We start from the raw sequence: 16,508 nt of genomic DNA, 5'->3' as shown, positions 1-16,508 counted from the left end.
ACATATGCATGGGTGGCGGGGGAGGGGAGTGGTACCATTCGGTCTATAGCAGTAGGATTGGAGTCAAGTTCTCCTGACGATTTACTTCCCTGGCCATGGCTCTGGCCTGAGACCAGGGTGTGATGAGCGGCCAGGCACTGGAACCCTGCAGCGCTGCCCTGAAAAGTGGGCGGCGGGGCCGGCTGCACCACAGCGCCACCTCGTGGCTGCTGGTCCACATTGCAGGTGTAATGTGAGGCCAACCAGGAGCGAATTTGGGGGAGGCTGTGTCTCCAATAGAATGGAGGGGTGGGCGAGCGTGTTAGATGACGGCAGGGCCCTGTAGGGAGAGGACAGATAAGTGATGGGGCAAGGAGGAAAGGGAACTCTACAGCTGAGGAAACAACGTGGGGAAGATACAGGGCAGCATGAAGGCCCGCGGCAGGGGCTGGAGCAGGACAGCGGCACGGGGGATGGGGGCAGGGGGGAGGTGGGGGAGGGAAACAGACCGGGATCCCCAGTAGAGCCTTGCGGTTCGTTTCAGTCTTGCAGACAGCTTTTTCTCCACTCCCATGTCTGATGTACTAATAATTAACGTTGTTGTGAGCCTTTTGGGTGTGTTAACTCATTTAATCCTCTACGTGTATTTAGATGCAGGCATAACATCATCCCAACTTTATCAATCAGGAGGCCAGACAGAGAGGTGAAGTCACTTGCTCAGACTCACACAGCTAACAGGTGGGACCCCGGGCGGCCTGGCTCCAGAGCGCCTGTGTGAATCTCTGCCCCATCCTTTCTCTGGGGGCTGCCCTCAGAAGTTCCCCATAGCCAGCGTCTCAAATAACTCAGGAAACGTCTTTGCTAAGCACAGAGTAATAGGCAGGCAGCAGGGCAGACAGGAGGCCCCGGACTGGAGAGAGGCGCCTTGCTGTGAACCCACCTCTCCCTCAGCCATGCACCAGCCCGCCGGGCTGTTCCCAGAGTTGAAGATCATGCCCAGGGAGATGCCCTGTGTCACACAAACTGGGAGGCCTGGTTACTGTTTATACTGATTTTATATTACAGGTTCCCAACATTGGGTTTCTGCATGTATTTTTTTAAAGGGAGATTAGTGTCAACTTCGGACCAGACTCATGTCCATTTCTGGGTATGCCCGTCTTTGTCAGGAACACAGAGGGAACAGAGGTCTGTTTCCTCTGTTGGGGGAAGACAGACACTAGCCCTGCCCACATCAGGCCCTGGCCAGGGCGAATTCACTCAGCAAACTTTCAAGCAGCTGGTGCATGTCTGCTGGGCCTTTTGAGATGCTTTTTTATTTTTACTATTTTTTTATATGGAGTCCCGCTCTGTCGCCCAGGCTGGAGTGCAGTGTCGAGATTTCGGCTCACTGCAACATCCACCTCCTGGATTCTGGCAATTCTCCAGCCTCAGCCTCCTGAGTAGCTGGGACTACAGGTGCTGCCACCCCGCCCAGCTGATTTTTGTATTTTTAGTAGAGACGGACTTTCACTGCGTTAGCCAGATGGTCTCTATCTCCTGACTCTGTGATTCACCCGCCTTGGCCTCCCAAAGTGCTCTGATTACAGGTGTGAGCTTTTGTTTTTAATGTCACATCCCTGCGACAGTCAGTGTTGTCATGCCCATTTGACGCATGAGGCAGGCAGCTGAGGTTCAGAGACCTTAGGCCTGTCACGCAGCAGGGAACGGCACTCCTGGGCTTGAGAAGAGGCCTCTCCAAGACCAACACTAGGGCCCTGCTCCGTCTGCTGAATTCTGGGCATTCAGTAGTGACACCAACCTAGGAGGCCCTCTGAGCTGGAGTGCTGAAGGCAGCGCAAATGCATGACCCTTGTAGAAAAACAGCAAACACACCCAAACAATAAAATAGCTCTTCCTTTTATTCTCTTTGATTTGGATCATTGGAAATATTCAACAATAAATAAAACAGAGCGGGGGTTGAGGAAAGCAGGGTCTTGCTAACGTCATTCGAATGCATCCCAACCAGTGCTCAGCTTTGCAACGACAGGGAGAGAGGCAGGGCGGTGGGGGGAATAAAAAGCAACTTTTAAAACACCAACAGCCACACACACAAGACTGCACAGAAGAAAAAGTGCTCAAGAAACTTTGGCTTTGAGGGGAATTCAGTGAAGGGAAGTGACTGTGCAGCAGGAAGGGGAGGAACCCACGACCACCCTAAGGGGCAGGGGGCTGGAGGGGGAGGCGCTGACAGGGGCTGGGGTTAAAGCTGACGTCCCACAGCTCAGGACGTGCAACCTATGGCAGTTTTGTACTAGGAAGAGCTGAGTGATGAGGCTGGGTGATGGGGTCACCTGAGGGGCTGGGAGGGAGAACAGAAGGTGTAAAGGCGGCTCACTGCCCCTAGGAAATTCAGTGCTCTTTTGGTGAGAAAACAAAGTCGGTAATGCCCTGATACTGACAAGCTGTGAGATGCTGCCTTGTCTGTCTCCGCCTTTTCTTTGAAGTCTTCCTCCTTTTCTTTGCACAGGTGTCAGGCAGCAACCGAGGGGAGGAGCTGGTGTTGTTACGACAAAGAGGGACGTGGACTCCATCTCAAACTGCCTAGCCCAGTCCACAGGGCAGGATGATCCTGGTGGCATGGAGCCACATTTGCTGCAAACCAGATGTCCACGATGGATATAATGATACCCCTGGGGTTCTTCCTAGGGGTGAGGACAGGTGCTGGTTCCTGGTGGCGCGTGGCTGGTGTCCCGTCATCTTTAGCTGGACCGTGGCCCCTTGGAGCTTGGGCTTCCCTGCACAAAGTCTTTTTGATCCTAGCCGGGTGACGGCGAGTGAGTTCTTTTGGTTTCCCTTTCACTTGTTTTCAGACTACTTAAAAGCAAACATCCCCGTTCTAAATGTTCTCTGTAGTTTGAGTCCACCTTTGCCAAGAGACCAGAGTCATATCCAGGTGGGACCAGACTCTAGCACTGCCTTCTGGCCACAGCAGAGAATGGGATTCCATCTAAGCCTCTCAACCAGCCCTTTCCCTAAAGGATCACTCAGATCTTAACTGCCCTTTCCACCTTCTTCTTTTCTTTTTCCTATTTTACGTTCTATTTCCTCATACCTGGCTTTCCTCTCTAAGCCTAGCCAAATGCTTTGCTGAATGATGCTTGGAAAAGCCACAGTTTTAAAAGGGATTCATCCATTTATGAACTTTCTTCCAGCCCAGGATCCCTGCAAGGCCCTATACAAACCTGCCCTCCTTTCTCCCCTAAAAAGTGGCTGAGGGGAGGGGAGGTGCATGCAGCTCCAGTTATAGCAAATCAGAACCCTGACTCACTGGGGAGCCCCCATGGGCTGGCTCGTCAGCCCATCTTTGTAGCTTCAGGTTCAGCTCTGGGTGCTGCAGGCAGGGAACCCCCTGCTCCCTGCCTGAGCTCAGGGACCCCCCCCTGCTCCCTGCCTGAGCTCAGGGACCCCCCTGTTACCTGCCTGAGCTCAGGGACTGCCCCTGCTCCCTGCCTGAGCTCAGGGACTGCCCCTGCTCCCTGCCTGAGCTCAGGGACTGCCCCTGCTCCCTGCCTGAGCTCAGGGCTGGTCTCCAAGGAACTCTGCCTGGAGTAGAAAGAGCCATAAGCTGGGATTCAGGGGCCGAGGGAGCCTTCTGCCGCTGCCTGCCCAATACGAGTTCTCCTGGTTCTCCTGCTGACAGCATGCATGGTGCCCTTTGTCTGACATACACTCTTGTCTAATTCCCAGCCGCCTGCACCCCAGGTATGAGTTCCAGCTGGTTTAAGCCAAACTGGTGCATTTAAATCTGGCCGCAACAACTTGCTTTTATTCCATTAAGTGCCCATTGTTAAGCCAATGAAACATAGGAGTTGTCTGCTGGGCTATGGGAAAGGGAAATGCGTTCTCCTGCACTGGAGGCCACCCTGGCAGCCTGCGGACAGAGCTCAGTGCTAAGCTAGCACGGGAGACTGAGGCACCCCATTCTGGTTACACTTTTTCGAGATGCTGAACGGAGACTCACGGGGAAAGCCCACCTCCAGACAATTTAAACATAGCGCCAGGAACACCCTGTTTTTGCTCAAACTCGGACTTGTGCTATCTGTCCCAGACAGTTCACGACTGCCCGTCACTTCCCCTTTCACACTCCAGCAGGAAAAGGCCACACCTCCCAGTACAGCAGCAGCCTTTTCGCAAATGTGCTCAACAGGAAAACTGTTTTTTTCTGATTAAACATCAGTAACTAGAGTCAACAATTACTGTCCTCTGTGCCTGTCACTCTCCACCCCACACCCAGCTGCAATGTGGCCTTGATTTTCTCATCAGTAAAATGGGAGAGCTAGGTTTGGAGGCTGGAAGAGATCTCACAGCTTGACCATCCTAGAGGGAGGGAGGGAGAACAGATGAAGGCCAGATGACTGACCCAGGCAGCGCCTGGCTCAGACACACACACATCTTCATTTTGAGGAAACTGTTCTTACACGGCAAAACCCAGAGAATTCAATTGCTCAGCCTGAGCCTGTCATCCCTATATAGACTCAGCCTTTGGTTTCCTTTTACTTGTTTTCAGAGTTTTTCTGCAAGAGCTCAGGAGACAGCATTGCTCTCTGTATCAGTGTCTGATTATCTGGAGTCCGACCCTGGGGTTACTCGGCCACTCAACAAACGTTTGCTGAGTTCTTCACGTCATATATGGCCGTGAGCTCTGCCCTTCGAGGATGCATGTCCTGAATGATGACTCAGCGACTTACCAGCCTTTCTCAGAAAAAAAAAGTAGTCTTAAAGTTTGGAGGATTTTAAAGCTGAAACAGGTTTTTTGTTTGTCTAACACACTCCACATTCTGAACCTTTGAGAACCCAATAAAAGCTATGGAACCTCTCTCCAGAAAAATGCTCATATGAAGAGATTCAGGGAAAAAAAACAAACTTGGCATGCAACTTCTAGGGACTCTTGTGAATGGCCTGAAGCCACCTGTGACCCACGACTGATACTCTCAAGCTCCTCCCTCCCAGTGTGCAGAGGGGGCTCCCCGCCTCCTTCATACCACCAGGAAAAGGTCATGCCCCCTCAAAGCAGCAGCAGCCTTTTCAGAGATATTTTCAGCAAGAAAAGTGGTGTTTCTGCTTAAACTTTAGTAACTGGAGCCAACCATCACTGTCCCTGCACGCCTGTCGCTCTCCACTCTCCACCCAGCAGCAATAAGGTTTCACGGAGTTTTGGAGACTCCGAGCCTGAGAACGAATCCAAGTCCACTACAAGGAAGAAGGAAGGTTGGGTTAGAACGCGAGGATGCTGCGGACATTCCACAAACCATCCAAACCCTAGATGCCCCCATATCCCAAGTCTGAGGACTCCTACAAAACTCCCTTAGCTCCCCCATTTCCCAGCCACTGGGTGAGGCAAACTTCACTAAAACACCGGCACCACCAGCAGAGCCAGGGTGCAAACAATGTCAGTTGAATTAAAAAAAAAAAAATCAATAAATAATCAGGAAGGCTAACGAGGAAAAGAGAGTAGCTGGGGAATGAGAAGATGAGGTATGTGCCAGTCACAATTCCTGGGATGTCCCCGGCCCAGACCCCAGTGACAGCCCCACGATGGCCAGCAGGGACTTGACCCTGAGCCCAGGCCCTCGGGGAAAATGCTGTTGGAGGTCTCCTGTGTGGCCCTGGAGGTTCCGGGCACCGTACTGCACAGTCTGAGAATGAAAACCTACATTCCATTCTGACGCGCTCGTGGGTGGTGCTGATATCCTCAGAGCTCTGTTCCAATTCAGATGCTGACACCTGAAACCAGAAGAGATGATCCCAGCCACAGAGCAAGTGGGGCCGCCGGTGCAGGTCCCTTTTCCCAAGGGGGAGCTTTTGCCTCACTTCAGCCAATGCGTGTGTTTCTTCCCCAAATACAAAGGCACATGGGAGTGGTCAGATTCGCTCTCGCCACAATTAGAACCACGAGACTGACTACTCAGAGGAATATCTGCGTAAGAAGAGGCATCTGTAGGAGTCAGAAACACGGCACCAAGTTGTTATTTTTTCTTTCTTTTGTTTTTCAGAGACAGGGTCTCACTTTGTTGCCCAGGCTGGAGTGCCATGGTGTGATCACAGCTTACTGCAGCCTCGAACTCCTACACACAAGAGATCCTCCCTCCTCAGCCTCCCTAGTAGCTGGGGCTGCAAGTGTGTGCCACCATGCCTGGCTAATTTTTTTTTTAATCTTTTATTTTTGTAGAGACAGAAGCCTCACGATGTTGCCTAGGCTGGTCTTGAACTCCTGGACTCAAGCAATCCTCCCACCTTGGCCTCCCAAAATGCTGGGATTACAGGTGTGAGCCATGGCACCTGGCCTCAAGTTTCTGTGAAAATCTTTGGGGTAGGAGCATCTGGTGGCTCAAAAATGAGTTTTGGGAAGAAGATGACAGGGTTATCATGCCAAGCAAGAGGCCAGGCTTCGTGCAAAGAAGGGCAGCATCTCGCCCCTAGCGCCAACACCGCCCGGCGTGTCTCTGTGCCGGAGGTAATTGCCACTCAAGTCTCTCTGCCCACCGTCCTTGGAAAACCACCCTGTATCTCAGAATATGGATGTCTTCCACATGTGTTCCCCAAGCCCGCCCCAGGAGGCAAAGAGATTTAGTGTGTGGAGGCTGAACCTTTCCCAGCGTTTCCCCAGCTCTGGGGCAGCAGTGGGGGGACGTTGTCCCCGCCCAAGACAGGTTCTGAGATGTGCTCTGCCATGTTGGCAGAGCTCAGTGACCTTGCTGAGTAGATGCTGCCAATGGCTGGGTGCAAGAGGCTGCAGGTGGCGCCGGGGCACATAGCTGAGGCTGGCCCTCCAAGCTCTGGGGTGGAACGGCTCCGGCAAGGTGCTGGGCTGGAAACACAGAGGCATGACGGTGTGTCCATCCTCAACCCTTCGCTGCGTCATCTCCCCTTGAAGATCCGGATTTTATTGATGGAGGCCAAGGTGGCCGTCACGTTAGACTCGAAGTCTGCATCATGCACCCCCGTCTTGCGAAAAGCGCCCGCGGACGGGTTGTTCTCCCAGTAATGGTGCCAGTTCCCTTTGCTGTCTGCCCCGAAGCCGTACAAGTCCACCTGTGGGGGCAGAGCACAGGTGAGAACCAGGCAGCAGGGCTGCTGGTGGCACCTCTGAGAAAGGAAGCCTGCCTGCATTTCTGGAATCCCACAGGACCACAAACGGCATTTCCAAGGACTCAGATTAACCTGTCATTAACCCTTCTCTAGATTCCTGCAACTGTCAGAGGCTTGGTGAAGCAAATGCGAGTTAAGTAAAACTCAAGTCCCATGTCAGAAGGCGCCCTGAGGGATTACGGCATGTGGGTGGCCTCAGGGGCCTGGGTCTCACCTCTGCAGCAAGTGCACCCTGTTCTCCCAGGATTGAGGAGCTGTGGAGGGAAGGAGGGAATAGAATGGGGGAGAGTGGAAGGAAGGCAGGGCTTTGGAGCCAACAAATGGCCCCAAATCCCAGCTCTGCCACTCCATGGTGTCTTGGGCATTTGAAATCACTTGTTTGAGCATCACTCTCCTCATCTGCAAAATGGGTCCAAGAATCACGATTGAAATGAGGCAGAAGGCAGGGCTGATCCCTTTCTTCTCTGAGGCCAACACTCACATGGTCCAGGCGCCCTCACACCCATGACAAACTCTGTGGATTTATTCTGAGTCAAGCACCCTGCTGGCTGTATTGAAGTTCAGGCAGACCTCATCAGATGCCAGCTGGGCCGCTGCTGGGGTAAGCAGCCTTGAAGCTTGTAACCTAAGGGAGTCACTGACTGAGCGGTCCTTGTTGGAACTGGAGCTAAATTCAGAGCTCCCACAGCACGGAGGAGGGAGGGGCCCCCTGAGAGATCAGAGGAAGCTCTTCAGAGGAGGTGGCATTTGGGTCAGGTCTTGGAAAATGAGTACAAAATGACCAGAAGGAGCCGCATGGGGGGTTCTGGGGAGAGGACAGGCTACCTGGGCTGCAGCGTGGAGGACAGACTGGAGGGGTGGGAACAGAGAGGGGGCAGGGGACAGCTCCATGTCACATGTGGCTTTCTCAGGAAATGCAACATGGACACAGGTTCACACCAGGGCAGGGACATGAGTGCCAAACAGGTGAGAGCGATGAAAGAAAGGGCTCTGAGCAGAACCCCAAGTAAAGGTCTGGGACAGCTGGCTGGCAGTGTGGGGAGATGATAGGGGCACCCACGTTTTTACCTGGGAACACCAGGGCGGGGCTGAGACTGAGAACCTGCCTTACAATGCCTCTGACCCTTCCTGGGATTTCCACCAGGCACCAGGCAGGGTGGGGTTGGGGCTGGGCTGAATGAGACATGAAGGGACACAGGAGGGCCCTGCCTGAACCCAGGGTCACTCAGGAAGTGGGGGCTGTGTGACCTGCCCTCCTGCTCCTCTCCCTAGGGTGGCAGCGAGCCTGTCACAGCATCAGTGGAAAGCCGAACACAGCGTGGTGGACGGCGAAGGGGAAATGCGTGCTTCTTGAGATCACTGGTTTCAACCTTGGTAGAGACTGGAACCCCTGGGTGCCTGGCTCCCGTTAGTTCTGGTAAAACTGGGCCAGGGTGTGGCCGGGGGCTGGAACTTAGACCCACAGATGATTCTAAGGAGCGAGTGGGGTTGAGAACCACAGCCTTAGACAACTGTCACCATGAGGATCAACTCCTGTATCCTGACTCTGCTGCCAGATCTGAGCTTCTACCACCGTGGTGGTGAGCACTCACACGTAACATGCCAGAACTCTTGCTCCTGAGAACTTTCTCATAGAGCACCGTGACTCCCTAAAACACCTGGGAGACACACATTGCAAGCCCTGTCACAGAGACAGGGAACCCGAGCTTCCGGAAGAGGTGGGCTAGGTCTACCTGCCCTCCCTCTCCCTGGCCTCTCCTGGGAACACAGGCTGGTGAGCTCCATCCTCTGAGCAGACTGGCGGGCAGGGGGAGGGTGGCATACCTCATCGCAGACGTGCATTGAGAAGATGACAGAGAGGATGCCGGTGGATGGGTACCGCCCGTGGCCTTGCAGCCAGTTGTCGAAGACATACTTGATGAAGGCCGGGTGGTAGATCAGGATCTGCGGGGAGGGGAAGACACGGCCTTAGTGAGTTCCGGCAGCAGAGGACATGAGCACCCATCAGATGCACACGCTGTCTTGGCCACGGAGACACCGCTGTGAGCCTGATGGATACCCTGGCACTCACGGCCTTCCGCGCTTGTGGGAAAGACGGACACTCATCCACACACTGAGAGACAGAGATGCTGAGCTGATAGGTGCTATGGAGAGCAATGACACAGGGGAGGGCCCTACAGGACCATGTGAGGATGATCGCTGAGCTGACACATAGAAAAATCCAAGGAGGCCAGGGAGCAGGATGGGAGGCTGCTCAGGAGGATGGGGCACCAGAGAACAGCGTGCAGTGCGAGCGGACACTGTCAATGAGTGAAGACACACACGCCAAGCCACCTGGTAATGGCTGGAATCATTGCCAGTCCTTCAAATGACCCCATGTCCCAGGTTTCCCTCTCTGCATACTAAAGATAAGGGAACCGAGGATCAGAGAGGCTAAGTGACTTGCTCAGTGTCACACAGCCAGCAGTGGCTGAGCTGGGAGGGGGTCGGTATCAGGCCTGGCCTTGGTTCCACTACCCAAAGCCTGCCTTGAGGACAGTGAAAGGGACTTGTCAGGCAGGAAAGGGCGTGCACGTCCAGAAAGCCAAACTCCACTGCCTAGGAATAGGCTGCAAGCATGGATTACTCGGGTCTCTGGTGCACCATTCACCTCTCAGTGCGGCCTCCTACCATCTCTAGGAGGCTGTGCCTTCCACCAGCCCCACCCTACAGACCCATAAGTGGCTCCTGCCCTGAGGCAGCACAACCCAATGCAAAGGGCAAGATGCTGGAGGCACAGGGCGTCTTCAGTTCTAGGCTTATCCAGAACTAGCTGTGTGTCTCCGGGAAGTTTCCTGATCTCTCTGAGCCTAAGTTTGATAGTATATGCGAAGGGCCAGTGTGATAGGCACCTCACTTCCCTCCTTCTTCTGCCATTTGCTTATCTCTTGGCCAACCACACAACAGGGGCCTGCTGGGGAAGATGCAGACATGGAAAGATTCGGAGAGGCAGGAGGTGAGGCCCTGGCTTTGAGAGTGATTCACAAACCGCAGCATGCATAGGGCGTCCCGGAGAACTTGTTAAAGACCAGAACCCGGGGCAGCCAGGGTTTGAGATTCAAGACGGGTTCAGCAGGTTCGAGACGGGCCTTAGGATTTGCCTCTGTGACAAGCTTGCGGGTGATGCTGCTGGCCCAGGGACCCCACTTTGAGGATCTCTCCCAGTGGCTGACTTCTTCCCCCAGGCAGGTTGCTGAGTGGGAGATGCTCCCCTCCAGCGGCCTGGGGATCTCGGGGCTGTCTTGAAACTCAATGCTGTGCTATAGGGCAGAGCCTTAGACAAGGAGGACTGAACTCAGAACAGGGGCCTGGGCCTCCACTCACCTTATCCTGTTTCACTCTGATCTTGGCAGGGACCGGGACGTAGGTGCTGCGGTTGGAGAAAGAGAAGCTGGTTAACGGGCAGGGGCCGGCCCAGGAACTTGGAAGCGCAGCTCTGGGGGTAGCGGCTGAAGAACGAGGCAGAGCGGCCTCTCCTGCCCCGACTCCTTCCCTCAGGGACCTGCACCTCCTTACCCTAGTCAGGTTTCTACCCCCAGCAACCCCCGAGAGACACAAGAGGGCAGCCTTGCCTAATCTGAGGATGTCCTGCTGTGTTTGGGCCCCATTCCCCAAACAGGTGAGGAAGACTTGCTCCAAGCACAGCCTGAAGGAGAGGAGTGGGGTTCGGGATGCCTCAACCTCTAAGGGCCAGAGTGCCCCTGCCCAGCTGCTGGGAACCTGGCTGGGGAGGCCCTCGATGCCCCTTTATCACCTGGGCGGTTGTGTGCACCCACAGCACAAAGGTGTCAAAGCTGGTCCCACGGGTGCGATTCATGCTCCAGGAGTAGACTTCAGCTGAGCCACATCCGGACCTGGCTCCCACTCCACCCCACCCCTGTCCGGCTGCCTCCCTCACTCCTGGTCTCCTGAGGGCACAGCCCCACAGTCTCCTGCACCCAAGTCCTGGGGCTGGGATTCGCTCTGGCCCTGTTCCTACGAAACCTGGCCTGTGAAATTCTGGATATCAAAGCACCTTCTTTCAGTAAGGGTCAGATGAGAGCACAGGAACTGTGGGTTCAACCCAGGGCAAGGTGCTTGGCCAAGCTCCAGAGTCCTCCCTGGGAGAACGGAGCTCATGATAATGGTTATTGTGGGGATTAACTGTGATTACTCGTGCTGAGTGCCCTGTGTGGTGCCTGCTCAGGAAGCGAGGCTCCTGACCATCAGGGAAGCCACGGCCAGCTTGCTCAGCACTGCCTGCCCGGGGGAGGAGCTCAGGCTGCACCTGCACCCCCACTCCCCATCCCGCAACTCGCACCGGGCTAGGCTCACGGAAGCTTGAAAAGCAAGGTGCTGCCGGGCGCGGTGGCTCACGCCTGTAACCCCAGCTCTTAGCGAGGCAGAGGCGGGAGGATAGCTTGAGCCCAGGAGTTCGAGACCTACCTGGGCAATATAGTGAGACCCTGTTCTCCACAAAAAATGAAAAAAATAAAAAGACAAAGAAGAAAAGCTAGGTGCTGTTACTGTGAGGGTGCAATTCAGAAATAAAGAGAGGCAGAACCACATGAGCGACCCTTTCTAGTGGAGGCCCCCTTCCTGGGGAGTCTCCAGGGTGTGTGGAGGTCCCTTCAGGAATTGTTAGCAGGACACTAAAGCTTGTGGTTTGTTAAGTGATGGGGAAGGGACAGGGGAGAGTTGGGTTTGTGTGTGTCGGGGGAGGTTGCGGGAGGGGAGGCACCCTGGTGGACAGACAGCACAGCAGGGTGGCGGGACGGTGCCACTGCAGGGGCGGAGCAGTGACGAGGGGCCTCAGGGGACTCACTGGGAAATGGCACCCGTGGTGGTGGCGCTCACCACCCACTCCAAGTCGATGGTCTTGAAGGGCACCAGGACCATGCTGACATTGTCCCCCAGCTCGCGGAAGCTCTCAGGGTACACCAGATGGTGGGTGGTCTTGGTCCCGACGTCAGCCTCAAACCCTGCCGTGGGCGCCCTGTTCATCCTGGGGGGAGAATGGGGGAGAGCTGAGTCGTGTAGCATGGGCACCCCATCTCAGAGAGCCTGGGCTCCACCAGCCTGCTGTGACCTCAGGGGCGTCACCTGCATTTCCCAGGCCTCGGTTTCCTCATCTGTAAAATAGAGACAATGAAGACACAGCTAGGCTTCTACCACTTTTCTCTCTTTCATGACCTCAAGAGAGTCTGGCTATCACCACCGCTGCTGCCTGTCACAGACAATCTCCTCCAAAGGCTATTCCCATAGCCTGCTTTTACAGTCAAGGAAACCGACTCCGATCCTGATCATGGACATTCCCATGGGACACTCGGTACACTGAGGCTCCGAGAGGCAGGTCTAAGGGCTAAAGTCAGGAATCACAGACAGGAGAGACTATTCTAGGCCACACTTCTCAGCATGGAGCCCTTGTGAGTGGTGTGGTGGGAATAGCAAGAGACCCAGGATAGACTTGGGGCATCTTCCTGGAGTATCTATTTCACTTGGTCATGTAAAATATATTTTACATAGAAGATGTGGTTTTATTATGCCTAGATTACAAAATGGGGATAACTGTTTTTTTTTTTTTATTATTTGTTTTTTTGTTTGTTTGTTTTTTGAGACAGAATCTCTTTCTGTCGCCCAGGCTGGAGTGCAATGGCATGATCTCGGCTCACTGCAACCTCTGCCTCCTGAATTCAAGAGATTCTCCTGCCTCAGCCTCCTGAGTAGCCGGGACTACAGGTACACAGTACCATGCCTGGCTAATTTTGTTGTATTTTTAATAGAGACGGGGTTTCTCTGTGTTGGTCAGACTGGTCTCGAACTCCTGACCTCAGATGATCTGCCCACTTTGGACTCCCAAAGTGCTGGGATTATAAGCATAAGCCACCACGCCTGGCAAAATGGGGATGAATTTTGAAGATAAAATAAGAGTCTTCACATCATTTCTGCCCTCTTCCCAGCCCTCCATGTGCCAAGCTCCCAACAATGGGGTACCTCCCAACAATGGGGGACCTCCTGTGTGTGGTTTCCTCTCTGTACACAAAGGCCCTTCTAGTCCATTCCCATCCTGCAAGGCAGAGATGGGGAAACTGAGGCCCAGGAGGTGCAGCATGGAGCCTGGGGCCCCTGGGTAAGTCCAGAGACACCAGGATTGAACCTTGACTTTCTGAGCCTGAGCGAAGATGCTTCCTACAGCTCCAAGGGGCCTCTGGGTACAGCATGGTGAGCTTGGAAGAGGGCCTGGCACTTACCTGAGCACAAAGTCGTGACTGTCTATCTCAGGCCCATATGCAGACTCTCTCAGGTTGCCCGAGTTGCCCACAACGGCACAGCGCCGGCAGCCCACCGACCGCTTCTCCAGCAGGGGGTCCACGTTCCCAGGCACCACTCGGAACAGCTCCTTGATGGTGTCGTTCAAGTTATTGGGCTTCTTCTCTCGCTGGAGCCTCTGTGGGCGGAGGACAGAGGATGGTCAACTTGGCTTTGTGACTCCAGCTTCCCGGCAGCAGGGTCCCTGAGCCACCTGCTGTTGTTCGCTGGAGCCTCCTGTCCACCCTTTCCTCTGCTGGGACCCTGGAGATGGAGGCGGCTCATACACAGATGCCTCCACTTCTGCCTTCAAGGAGATTCTGGGTTACTCAGGAAGTAAAGAGCTCATTCATCTATTCTGCAAGTGTTTACTGAGCACCTACTATGTGCCAGGTACTGCTGAAGCCACTTGGGTAATCCAGCCACACCCGGCCCCACAGGTCCCTCCAAATCCACATGTCCAAGCAGAACTCATCAGTGCTTCTCCAGCCTGCTCTTCCCTGGGGGCTCCCCTCTCTCTGAAAGGCCCCCCATCCACCTGTGCAGCACAGCTTGAAAGAGAAAAATAGCGGAAGCCTTCTAGCTGTGTCTTACTCCCACCCTTGGTCCCGCTGGTATATTGGTATACCCGTGTTCAGAGCAGCATTTTCATAATAGACAAAAGCTGGCAGCAAGCCAGTGTCCAGCAATGGATGAACAGACACAACATGTTCCAGACATATCATGGGACATTATTTAGTTATAAAAAGAAAATTTTGAAATGGGTTACAACATGGGTGAACCTTGAAAATATGAATATGATGAATAGCCAAAGAAGCCAGAAGCTGCTGTGTAGGGCCTGTTCCTGTTTGGTTTACATCCAGGCTGTGTCGCACCCTGTTTGTCCCCAAAAGGCCTTTGTAACCAGAACCCCATGGTGACGCTGAATATCGCAGGCTCCAGGGTCTGAAGGGAAGTCTGGACTTAATGTGGTCCCAGCAACTGCTACTACAGGGGGAATCAGGTCCAGAGAGAGGACGGGATGTGGGTGAAGCGACCTCTGCCATCCGTGTGGCCTTTCCCTACCCTGCTGGTTCTCAAGTGAAGGTGACTTTGCGTATGCTTGTGCACCCACCCACACACATGCATCGCGCTTGGGACGCTTCACAATTCTGGAGACACTTTGGCTGCCGCAATTGGGGACGGGGCACTGCTGGCATTTAGTAGGTAGAGGCCGGGGATGCCGCTAACATCCAGAATGCACAGGACAGCCCTGTGGGCTGATCCAGCCCCACGACTCCGTAGAGCCGAGGTTGAGAGCGGACCCTAACCCTTACCAAGCCTGGCTCACTGCCTCCTCCACTAGACCCTTGGATCTTTGAAAGAGAAAAGACCATACCTGCCTGGTTCCCTGTCACCTCCCCAGAGCCCACCCCAGGACCTGCACACTGCAGTGCTCAACACACATGAGCAAACCAGGGCTCAGCCAGGTCTTTGGATTCATAGCCCAGGGCTTTCGACCCTTCGAAATCTCATGCATGTTTTCTGTTCATTTCAAATAGACCATAAGCTCCTTGAGTGCCTGGAGGGTCCTTCCTCCAGAATCTACCTGGATAACCTCTCTGAATCTTTCATGATGAGCCTGGCCATCACCTCTTGTGGGAAGCCTTCTGTGATAACTCCAGTCTCCAAGGAGAGTTGGGCATGGAGACCTATCTCCTACGCCCACTTCCTGCACAGCACCTCTCATCCTGGCTTGAAATTGTCTGTTTTCCCTTTTCTCCCCCTCACTCCTGCAACCCAGGAAAAGAAAGATTATCTTTTCCATCTCAATGTAGTAGTGCTTGGCATATAGTAGGTGCTCCATAAATAAGGAATGAACACATGTATCTTGCTCTTCTTCGGTCTGTTTTGCATTTAACAATGGGAATGACCTTTTTAAATGACAAGTTCAGATCATGAATCTCCCTGTAAAAATTCCACAGTGACTTCCTGTTGCACTTACAAGACATCCCAGAGTCGTCACCTGGGTCTTGCTGACTCTCAGGCCTTGTCCCACTGCACCTCCCCTGATTCACAGCCCCCAGACATGCGGAGCTCCTCCACTCCCCCAGCACATCCAGCAGAGGCCACGCTGGGGCTCTGGCACTCGGGGTCCCAGGGACCTGCAGCGCGGTCCTGCCCTTCTCACAGCCACTGCCTTCTCTGCCTGTGGGTCTCCACTTGAGTCCTGCTGTTCCAGGGACCTCCCTGGTGTTCCATTTACAGAAACCCCCTCTAAGTTTCTATTATAAACCTCATTTGATCTTTCTTCACAGCACTTCTGTGTCAGCCTACCTTGTTTATTTCTCATCTTCCCCTCCCAGCCAAAATAAAATTCCATGAGAATAAGGGTCTCTCTCTCTCTGTCTCTCTGTCTCTCTGTTTGCATTTCAGTAGTGGTACTGGGTGAAATTGTGCCTCCCCAAAAGATAAATTCAAGGGCTAGTCACTGGACTCTGTGAACATGAGGACATCTGGAAAAAGGGAGCCTCTGCAGGTGAAATTGTTGAGAATCTCTGCATGAAATCAACCTGGATTCAAGGTAGGCCCTAAACCTGATGACAGGTGTCCTCTTAAGACAAGGAGAGGGACAATTGAGGCACAAAGCAACACAGGGAGGGAGGCCCTATGGAAGCAGAGGCAGAGGCTGGACTGTGGCAGCCCTGAGCCCAGGAACACCCAGCGCTGCCAGTAGCCAGCAGGAGCCAGGAGTGAGGCCTGGGGTGGCTTCCCCCTCAGAGCCTCCGGGAGGAACCAAGCCTGCCCGTAACTTGATTACAGACTTCTGGCGTCCAGAGCTGCGCAAGGGTGCACTGCTGGTGTTTTGAGCCATGAAGTGTGCAGACATTTGGTAGGGCAGCCACGGGAAACTAAGGCTGTGCTTCCTGCTCTGACTTAGATATAACAGATCCTCAATAAACAGTGTTGGACAATTATCTGAATCCTGCTAAATGCCTAGCAGGGCCCCAGGTGTACACAGGGGCTGATTATTTCACTTTAGGAGCACCTCAGTCTCATTACTATATCCTCACCCTCAGCCCAGACCCCCCACC

At 53.9% G+C, this 16,508-nt stretch overlaps 1 protein-coding gene across 7 annotated transcripts in view; it reads right to left on the bottom strand.

Moving 5' to 3' along the window:
• Window positions 1–1,855: 1,855 nt before the first annotated feature.
• ST3GAL1 (ST3 beta-galactoside alpha-2,3-sialyltransferase 1) overlaps window positions 1,856–16,508 on the bottom strand; it is a 106,718-nt gene continuing 92,065 nt past the window's right edge. For all 7 annotated transcript variants that reach the window (XM_017499964.2, XM_017499937.2, XM_017499972.2 and 4 more), the window contains 5 exons: window positions 13,377–13,573; window positions 11,951–12,130; window positions 10,471–10,516; window positions 8,932–9,051; window positions 1,856–7,050 (listed from right to left, as the gene is read on the bottom strand). In XM_017499964.2, coding sequence (XP_017355453.1) covers window positions 6,877–7,050; window positions 8,932–9,051; window positions 10,471–10,516; window positions 11,951–12,130; window positions 13,377–13,573 — 717 coding nt within the window. In that variant the 3' untranslated portion in view covers window positions 1,856–6,876. The remainder of the gene's footprint in view (window positions 7,051–8,931; window positions 9,052–10,470; window positions 10,517–11,950; window positions 12,131–13,376; window positions 13,574–16,508) is intronic.

The sequence above is a fragment of the Cebus imitator genome, unplaced genomic scaffold, assembly GCF_001604975.1.
Source record: "Cebus imitator isolate Cc_AM_T3 unplaced genomic scaffold, Cebus_imitator-1.0 Scaffold13, whole genome shotgun sequence".
Lineage (NCBI taxonomy): Eukaryota > Metazoa > Chordata > Mammalia > Primates > Cebidae > Cebus > Cebus imitator.
This window is presented reverse-complemented; position numbering and strand designations above follow the sequence as displayed.